Source organism: Sparus aurata, chromosome 2 (assembly GCF_900880675.1).
Source record: "Sparus aurata chromosome 2, fSpaAur1.1, whole genome shotgun sequence".
NCBI lineage: Eukaryota > Metazoa > Chordata > Actinopteri > Spariformes > Sparidae > Sparus > Sparus aurata.
The window spans coordinates 32180067-32190768 of NC_044188.1; the positions used below are offsets into that span (position 1 = coordinate 32180067).

General features: G+C 39.1%; 1 protein-coding gene across 1 annotated transcript; it reads right to left on the minus strand.

Annotated features, from left to right (window-relative positions):
• Window positions 1-600: 600 nt before the first annotated feature.
• On the minus strand, window positions 601-10695 carry LOC115597474 (tyrosine kinase receptor Cad96Ca). Its single transcript, XM_030443408.1, has 12 exons — window positions 10579-10695; window positions 9791-9923; window positions 9593-9686; window positions 7940-8147; window positions 7424-7562; window positions 5299-5397; window positions 4976-5136; window positions 4763-4900; window positions 2675-2786; window positions 2392-2491; window positions 1552-1651; window positions 601-1197 (listed from the first exon to the last, which is right to left on the minus strand). The coding sequence occupies exons 2-12, from the start codon at window positions 9825-9827 to the stop codon at window positions 1084-1086; spliced, it is 1302 nt and encodes a 433-aa protein (XP_030299268.1). The 5' UTR covers window positions 9828-9923; window positions 10579-10695; the 3' UTR covers window positions 601-1083.
• Between the last annotated feature and the right edge of the window lie 7 nt (window positions 10696-10702).

Genomic DNA, 10702 nt, shown 5'->3' on the forward strand with positions numbered 1-10702 from the left:
TTGCAGTGGACCCGATGAAGTGTTTACATTGGTATTCTGGCCATATTTTACAAATCAAACCTTTATCTTAGCACGAAGGTGCTGTGATCATAGCATAAACAAGTTTATCATCAACCACAGCTCAGATAACAGGAAGTTAATTATTCCTTTAGCTCAGTGACAGTTATCAGGTTCTTGGTGTCTAATCAGCCTGGATATAATTTGACATTTTTACACCTTTACTTTTACATTTACAGGCCAGCTCGCTTCTGTCTGTCAGGGCGTGCATGTGTGCATCTCATTGTGTATGAATAGGTTTATCCCGGGTGATCCAGTTTCCCAATCAACAATGTACACATGCACCTTATTCCCGCTGATATTATTATTATTATTATTATTATTATTATTATATACATTTATTTAACAATTACTATTTACCATCTGCTTCAGAGTCTCTGAGGAAAAGAATGTCATATGATACAACCAGAGTGACAATAAACATCTTACATTTGAAACAAGTCTGGAAAATGAAAAACCCCAGACCTCCCTAATGTGATTTTGAAATTGTAAAGAAAATAATATCCAGGTATGTGTATAAAATAAAATGTCTATTTGTTCTCCTGTGTTTGAACAGATATTTATATATCCAGTTGACACACATATTCAAACAGTGTATTCATTCTGTGATGGAGAAAGTATTGAGATACTCTTCTTAGGTGAAAGCAGTAATACCACTGTTGGAGAAGGAAAAATAATCAACATTTGTTAAAATCAAAGTAAGAAATACATAAAAAAAAATAATAATAAATAGGTTTACAACTCACTGAGTCGACAGAAAACAGGATGGAATATAAAAGAAAACCAACAGTAAAGTAGAAACATAAAACATGACTAATTTACTAATTTACAGCGTCAAACCAAAAAATAAGTGCATCATTTTTACCATCCATTTGACATTTCACTAATTTCCAGTTATTTATACTATATGTGCTCTCTGTTGAGTTGTTTATGGGTGATCACTGTGCAGCTGTCTTATTTAAATATAACTTAAAAAGTTCATAACTGCTGGGAACATCACTCGATATGATCCCAGAATCAACTGACTTAGACTGGATTTGTATCTTCCAAGGTGTTGCCGGCTGCTAGTAGACATTGAGCTTCCTGATATTCAGCCTCATCTTTCACCAAAAGCTGCGGACTCTCAACATCCACATAATCCTGCAAAAAAAGAAAAACATGTATAGGCCATGTCGCCACAGGGACATTTTCATTAAACAAATACTACTGCAATCTACTGTCTGTCCAACTGTAGTAAAGAAAAACAAACTCTGATGTAACATTTAAGCAGATCATAAACAACTAGACAAAAAAAATGCCCTGGTTCTTATAATCTGGTGGAAGACTTGTGATATGACTTTAATCAAGCACCAGGACAGTCACATGACATTTGTTTACTTCATTTTCACAAATAATGGCAACAAGTAAGAAAAGAAAAAGATTAAGTTTGTCAAAGACATTTCTAATTATTAAATGAACACCATCAACCAGATGATGTAGCCAACTGTTCCTTACCGCATCGTTTTCAATGATGTTCTCCAGCATGCCCACAATGTCTGTGAACGAGGGTCTCAGAGTGTATGGCTCCAGCCAACAGTCACGCATGATATGAAGTCTGTGGGGTTTACAAATTCAAGGCATTCATCATGTTAGGAATGTCATCTATTTCTATCTATTTTGTCATTTCACGGTAAAAAAGATGTTTTCACCCACCAACAAAAAACACAGTGGGGAACACTGCTCTTTGTATGAGTGCTACAGCACAAGCCAGCTTTCTAAGACATGTAAGTGAAGAGGAGCACATAGTCCCAGCTCCCAGTTGCTCTTCCTCTGATTTTTTTCTTCTTCTTTGTTTTGCATTATTGTAAACTGAATGCCTTCAGGTTTTAGACTTTGAGTAAGATAAAATAATCAATTTGATGATGTCATGCTGGGCTCTGATCAGTTATTATGGTAAAACTTTCAAAACTTTTGGATATTTTGTACATTGAACTGTTTATCAAGAACACAATGAGCTGATGAATGGAGAATGATTATAATTTTGGGACATGCATCTCTGTCAGACATAAGTATTCAGGATGAAGTGAGCTGGGTAAGAAAATGTGCAACATTGAGTTATCCTTGCGTGCTCCTCTTCAGCTGCCCAGTGCCCACTCACACATTTCCCTCTGGAAATGCTAAAGCCTCAAGTTGCAGCATGTTTAGGGATGGATGTGAAAAGGATTGCTTCGTGAATCTTGGTACTGTGCAAAAAACATGGTGCTAAAACATCTTATCAATGGCTGCTGCTAACGTAGGTTCTAAAAAGTACAATGAGACAAACTGTCATTTGTGTAAATGTCAGTTTACACTTACATTTCTGGCCTGCAGCCTTCAGGGTTTGTGTTCTTATGACCAATACAGATGTGGTACACCACTGACTCTGATGTCTCCAGGTTTGAGTATGGGAGAGTACCTGTAAACATAATATTTTGCCAGAAAGAATCATATATATTTATACATGGTATGGAATGTGACACTGTCACAAAGAAAAAAACTTGTTTATTTACCATAAAAACACAAAAGTTACATTTGTGTTTTGGTCAAACCTCATACATGTAGTAATCTTGACAGGTTATTACCTAAACCACCAACTCACCAAATGTCTGCATCTCCCACAGCACAATGCCAAATGCCCACACATCTCCCTTGAAGCTGTAGTAGTTGTTCTTGAAGTACTCAGGCGGGTACCAGCGCAGGGGCACACGCTGCTGTTCAAGTTACAGACAACAGAAAATGTGATTTTGCACAGAAAAACTGATGACTGCCTCTTTAAACCTGAACACCACAGTGCCACAAATGAAGTGTTTGATATTTTAAAGTCATCTGACACATCAGAATACAGTGTCGTTTGTATATTAGCAGTGTTGGGGACACTTAAACTACATGTAGTTGAACTACATAGCTTAACTACAATTTGCTGGTAGTCATATTTTGTGCTGCGTCAAGTATTTTAACTACTTTTTGGGTCATTTTTTGTAGTTTAACTTCTCAATTTACAAACCACAATTTTGGCCAATAACATGAAATATATCTAATCTTATATAATATACCAGTCCAACCATGGTCATATTTGAGCATGTACATGTTGGATATATGCATCTACAGACACGGCCTATGTGTTCACGTGTGAGCTCTGCAAGCCAAAAACAACAAAAACCTCACCAGATGAGTCCCCACAAAATGCTTTCAAATCTCTACCCAAAATATCCAAAGTGTTTGTGAAGTTCAACACTGGTGGCCCAGCCAGTGCAGCATGTGAGCGGCTTTTTAGTGTTGGTAAAGATGTTTTTCTCCAGGGAAGAAATGTAGTTTGTTCAAACTACTGCCAGGCTGAACTACATGTAGTTTTACAAGCTACACTTTCCAAAGTAGCTTGCTCAGCACTGTATATTAGTATAAGTTAGCAAACTCATGAGCTCATGGTGGAAATTACAAGCAACACTGTGTCACTTTAATGACACTTCTCTAAATCAAGGCAACATCTCACTGTTGTTTCCTGTCGCAGACTGTGTTGCTAAATCCCCCTCAACTCATGTGCAGCACAGACACACACAGTAACAAACACACACGCACACACACACACACAGAAGAGACCACGTTCACAAAGGCTAAACTGAGATCATGTGGTCAGTGTCAGTGTGCAAAGTTGTGAGTGACATGTTCCTTAAAAACATTTTCACTTAGCTGCATGTGGTCTGACTGCAGCCTGCCTCTGCTGAACCATCAATGATAGTTTATAGAAATAAATGACCAAGAGTCACACGTTCACACACACCTTTTTACCACAAATATGTGGATTTCAAATCTATATGGTAGGCTAATAGCGCAAGATGTGACAGAAAGTCTCTCAAGACCTTCAATGTCACGCGATCCTTTTTGTGCATTTTTTGCCAAAACAAATCAACCGGTGTAACTTGGTGTCACTAAGATGTTCAGAATGCAGCATAAAGAAAATGGAGAAAAGAAATATCAGTAAGATGACTTTATTTCAATCTTAAAACAAATGTGTTTTCTGTCAGCACACTCCTCTGTATTTGCTTTCACTCAAGTCCACAGTGAAGTGTGAGACTCATGAGGTGTTGGTATGTGTGCACGTGTGCATGGTTACAAAGTGTATCTTATTTATTTTAAAGCTGTAAACCTGTTTTACTGAATGTATCTGCAACCTTATTACATCTTGTTTTCTGCAACTTTACAGGAACACAGTAAAAAAAAAAAAAAGTATCCTGATTACATACTGCAATCTTGTACATGTACTGTATTCCATTACTCCCCAAGCCAGCTAGTTACTGTGCAGACTGCATGCTGCATCAGAGCCAAAGTGCTTCATTTTCAATCAATTCATCTGACAGGCAAACAGACAAGAAACAATTCCAATAATCACAAAAATGCTGAATATCTTATTTGATAATCAGCTAGGCCTGTAATACTTGACTCATAGTATACAGTATATATGTATATGGGAATATATATATAATTACTTTCACCTGTACTTTTGCTACTTAACTGCAGTCACAGCCAGAAAATTGCTTAAGAAGATTTAATATCACACACTTTAAGACTTTTACTCAAGGAGGCTTCTATTACTATGAGTGACTTTCACTTTTACCGGAGCAATACTTTAACACTGTAACTTTAATTTTGATCTAGTATGGCTTAGGGTACTTTAATTCACTCTGCTTACCCGTGGGTTCCTCCAGCGGCTGCTGCGGCGGCTCCTCATGCGTGTTAAGTCTCGGGCCAGGCCAAACTCCGCCACCTTCACCTCCCAGGGAAACTTATTGACCATGACGTTTCTCAGAGCCAAGTCACAGTGAACAATCTGCAGGGAAGACCTCTATTTAGTGTATCGGTGTGTGTGTGTGTGTGTGTGTGTGTGTGTGTTCATGAAACCTACCATTTTGGAGCGCAGATGTTGCAGAGCCAGAGCGATGTGGTAGGAGGCGATGGTGAGGAGGCTCTGCAGCTCAGGGTCTGCACTGAGGTGGACTCTGTTGGTCTGCAGGAAGGTCCTCAGAGTGCCATAGCTCACATACTCCATGATCAGGACGTAGGGCTCTGCACAGATGAGAACATATAAAGATGATGGGGCACTTAATGAGTCATCCACATCCAAGGTTTCCTCATCTTTCAACCAGGAGCAGTGCAGAGCAGGACAGTGGTCTCTACACAGTTGATGTCTTCCAGAGGGAAAACAGTGTGTGTACAAAAGTCTCTCACCCTCAGTGGTGTTCCAGTCCAGTAACTGGAGGATGTTCTTATGGTGCACCAGCTTTCTCATGATGGAAATCTCTGTGTCCACGTGCTTGGGACGGACACCTGAATAAAACATACCAACCATAGTTCTCTAACATGTTGATGAAGGTTTTCAGAAGGTTCTCACACATAGTTCTGTAACTGACCTTAAAAGATTCCATGTGAATCTAGGAAAACTGAAAAATATAACAACTCAAGTACATCTCAATATCACAACAGCTGAATTGTGTGTATGAGTAATAGTAATGATATGGACTGAAAGTTATTATAGTTATTATAATGATGTCCAATTGTTTGAAATACACATTTTGATGCAGTGAAAGCCACAAACAAACTCTGATGGACTGAAAATCTAATGATCTCAGGATGTTAAATACCTTTAATGCTGAGTGACAAAATATGTTCAATTGTAATTTGGTTGAATTGACCATTCACAATAAATAATTCTCCCGATTATAAAATGATGTGGCTACACTGAGAACACCTCCTGTTTGGTTTCAAGGAAAACTTTGACACATGAAACACTGTTCAGGTGTGACTGTGGTGGTTTAGCGTTTGCAGCTTCATAGTTTCCTTCACACTTTGTTACCACATCATCACTTCCTGAACAGTAGTCTATGTCCTTTGACCTTATTATTCATCATGCTACAAACACAGCTTTAAACTAATGTTTAGCCTGTAACTGAAGTTAATGTTATGCTACTTGATTGTAGCTTGCTGTTTTTTAATTCAGGCCATAGTGAGGGTTAGCCCAAACGTTAGTCTCGTTAGCAGCTAAATGCCCTCTGTTCTGCTGTCTGGTGCTGGGCAGTGTGCAATGGAGGTTTCAGAGCTTTTTTGGTACAAATGGCTGCCTACTGTCGGAAGTTATGCTGATAACAGAGTGGGAGCGGAACCGAAAGTCAAAGGTCGGAAAACAGAATCATGACCTGATGCTAAATGTCCTTAGAGCTGAGTGGTACAGAGGCAACAATACTCTCAACAGACAATACTTTGGGCTTTTTCGTTACAAGCAACACTTCTCACATTACATGCAATTACAGCAGCTTTAAGAAATAACTTTCCCCAAGATGTAATGTAAAAGAACAATATGTCATTTCTGCCACTAGGTGTCAAACAAAACAAAGGACATGTTAGAGTGCTGTGGGGAGGGCTGACTGGTCAGCTCGGGATCTCCTGGGGATAAAACAGCAGGAATCACATCAGGTTCTGCTCTGATCAGGAGCTGTTCACCAATGGGAGGAGAGCTCAGAGATGACCTGTTTAATTTAAGGGATTAAAAAGTGGAATTATCTTCACTCCTGTTTATCAACCTAACTGCAGCAGTGATCCACATACAGAACCTAAACACCCACTAATGGAGGCCACCTCCTCCATTAGTGGGTGTTTAGGTTCTGTATATTCGACTGGAGGTGGAGGGGAAATATACTTTAACTTGTACAAATTTGAGGATTTTTCTGGTTACAGAGAGGAGAGGGGAAAAAGAAGAGAGAGAACCAGAGCCTCTGTTTGACCTGAATTCAAACACACAGACACACACACCCTCAGTGCGTGCTGTTGCTTGCTATTTTAAGGCCAATGTATAAATTTAGTAATCTGGTTGTTTGGGGTGAGTAATGTCAAATGATCCAGCAGTCAAACTCTGAATCATTTCATCATTCACGTCATTAAAATAATGCAGATCAAAAGCATCTGAAATATCCTTAGTGTCTATTACAGGAATATTTCAATGATGATACTGAATATGCAAATAAATACAAACTTTAATAAACTAGATGAAACTGTAAAATTATGCAAATATTAAAAAGTAGTAAAGTATTTGTAGTCTACACTATTTTTGAGTTACAGGTCAGCCAGAAAAGGTTGGAAGAAAACAAAATATGTAGCATTTGGCTCAATCCAGTGTAGCACGTACGCTCATTTGCAGTGGGATCTGCAAAAATATGATATTCAAAGTATTCATCTGTTTACATCATCTTACCATTTAGTTTGCCTTCAGTTTACTGATAGCCACGTAGTTTGTGGTTGTCTGTGTCTGCACCATGATGTGAACCTCAATAAATGATTGCTTTAAAAAATGCTTGTGTACCTTCCTTGCTGATCTTGCAGGTGAACAGGCTGTGGCCTTTACACGTCCCTCTGGTCATCCTGGCCTGGTAGAAGACTCCCTCCTTCCCTGCTTTGATCAGCTGCAGCAGGTTCAGGTCTGACTTGGTGAAACGAGGACCCTTAAAACAATTTCCAAGAGTGGTGAGTTTGCAGCATCAAAGTGGAGCAGAACAGCAGTGTGGTTTAGGACACTAAATGCACATTCAACACTACCTACATCAAAGTCACAAACTGGAGTTTGTTCACATTGACTAGACTTCTGATTTTAGCTTTATATTGGGCTGATTTGATAATTATTTGACAGAGAAAAGATGTGATCGGCCCTCACACTGTAAACCCACACTGGTGAGATGACACAGATAGTTAGCAAACACTTCAGCCAATGTGAGATTTTGTCTTCAGCTGATGGAAATCTAGCAACTCTTAAACAGGTCAAAGGTCTGACAGCATGACTGCATGATGCAATGACATGAAGACAGAGGTGTGGCAGTAGTACCTGCTGCAGGCTTTTCCACAGCCTCCTGGAGGAAAGTCTGAGTGTGCTGCTCTGCTGCAGAGGAATTTGGGGAGGAGGGTCCTCCTCTTCCTCCACCAACGCTGGGACTGGCCTCACTGGCATGATGGGAGCCTCCAGATGGGGAGCGGTACCCGAAAAGAGCTTGCTCCGCTGCAGGTCTCGGATGGTCCGAACCAAAGAACAATATCTGCAAGGAAAAGTAGTGTACATTGTGAAACACATTACTTATTTCTCACATAAAATACAAAAATACAACAAGACCAACAGTATGCCGCCCAATGCAACTACTTACTAAATGTTATTGTTGCTATACTTAATATGCTGTACTGAATTTCTTGATAATACATCCAAAACCAAACCTGCTGGTATCTAACAAATAGAATCGATGCAAAGATCACCAGTCATTTATGTCAATACCAAACTTGGTAAAATTCAGTGGTAATAACAAGAAACCACTGGGAGGAAAATGTCTGATAAGAATAATGTGTATTGTTACTGGAGGGATGAAGTGTTTTCTTAGATCTGTACCACCAGTGTGACAAAGTTTGGTCTCATGCCAAGCTTTACCGGCAATGAGTGAAAGAGCTGTGGTTAGTTTCTGCAGAAATTCATGGTTTGTTCCATTTTCACAGCAGGCAATTTGACATGGCAGGAAAACCACAGGTGTATCTTTAATTACCGCTGCATTCCATTTGTTTTCCCTTTGTATGACCTATTAGGATATAAATGCAAAGCCAATATAATTAAAGGGTAACACTTGACAAAAAGAGAAATTACCATTTTTTTTGAATATTAATAATCATGGTGATAGATGTGAAATGTTCTGGCTCTACACACCTTCTCTCCACTGCTTGTCTCCCTTTCGCTCCTCTCCATTTTTAAACTTAACGCGGTTGACTACATTTTTTTTTCTCTCGAGCAAATCACCAGAGCATGTAATTGTTGAAACAGTGGATGGTGAGTTATTTTGTTTTTTTGTGTTTTAAGTTTGAATGACGTGTGTTCCACCACCATAAAATAACTGTTTCTGCAAATGGAGCCTGTGGATTTGTCGAGCAGCTGTTGCTGGTTGAACAAAAAGGATTTTACTCTTTGACAAAAATGTTTTGTCTCTGTCGATCCTTTCCATAATGTTGTCAGACACAATCTGAGCTTGTCAGTGGCAAAGACAAACTTGAACGTACTTTGCATGTGTAGATTTTCCCACAGCGATTACACTGCAGCCTGTTTTGTGACTGAGGGCTGCAGCGGTCTCACTTAACACAGACCAATTTCAATAATCCTGCTCCGGTTTAATCACGTAAACACAACATCAGAAAACAGGGTCCAGTTGAAAAATTTTGAAGTTAGTCTTTAACAATACCAGTTATGCCTGTGCTGTTACGTGCTATGACACGGTTAGTCTGCTGTGAAAAAGGTCTGCTTCTGCTAAAAAAAAAAAAACTAAAAAAAAAACACCCTCAGTTTTCCTTTTAACTGAAACAGGACATAAGATATCTTATCCTGAGTTTATTACACTTTTACATTCTTTATACAAATCTTGCCTTGTGCAACTTTAACAAATTGACACTGAGGACATATCGTCCAGCATGATCATCCAGCTCCTTGAGAAATGAATTGAACCTCTCTTACTTTCTGAGAAACAGGAGCCCCAGCAGTATGAACGCCAGGATGGTGAAGGAGAGGGCCCCTATGAGGACGTAGGTAAGCAGGTCCAGGGACTGACCTGCAAGAGCCAACAGGACCAAAACAGTCAGTTCCACTATACTCTCACAATGTGTCAGTAAACACAACTGGATGTAAATTTACTTGGGAAACCTGCAAGCTCACCTGAATTCTGATTTACAATAGTTGCATTACAAGACATCGTGTCATCTGCTCAAGGACAGTCTTGGTCAAAGATTATTACCCCAGTCAGGTGATATTGTAGCATTTGAATCATCATCAGTGATCTGAAGAAAAGCTGAGCAGGAAGAGTATTAATGTTTAATTATAAATCAAAACAAATGAAACTTTCTTTAAAAGAAGAGGGGAGAAGGCAATTTCTGAGGAGATTGCGGTTGTGAATACTGGCTGTTGAAAAGCTGATGCTAAACTGCACTGCTGGCTCTAAAAGGTGAAATTATACCAATCATGTATGAATGATGTGGAAAATTGTATTACTATGTTTTATTATTTATCATTTTTTAAAATATATTATAAGTTTGCATTGCCGTCTTGAATTTGTACAGAGAAGCAGCCGAAGGAGTATGAAGAGCTGTGACGCTGGGAGAGTCAGTTACTGTCAATGGGACTGAAAAGTTGCAGAAATCTCAATGTATATAGAGTTTCTGACTTTTTATCAAATTAATGAGCAAATAAAATGTATGTGGTATAGCATACAGTATAGTTGATATAGCATAAATGGTTGGAAAAGTGGGAAAAGAATAAACAACTTTCAGCACACACTCACACCTAATTATTCACTATATGAGAAGGGAAAAAAACTAATGGTTTAGAAGCTTGGTGTAAGAGCAGAGCTACGGCCAACAGCTCAGACTCTAAGAAAACACAGCAAGGGACACATTGAGGCCACACATTCACATTAAAAACTCTAGGACAATGTAAAACAGACTTACCTGTGTTTTCTGATGAACACCAGTTTGATCAAGTCCATCCTTCACCGGCTGATGCTGATCAGAAACCAGTTAAAGATGCCTGTGTGGCTCTGTTCTGTTTTTTCTGCGCTGAGCAACCAAAAAT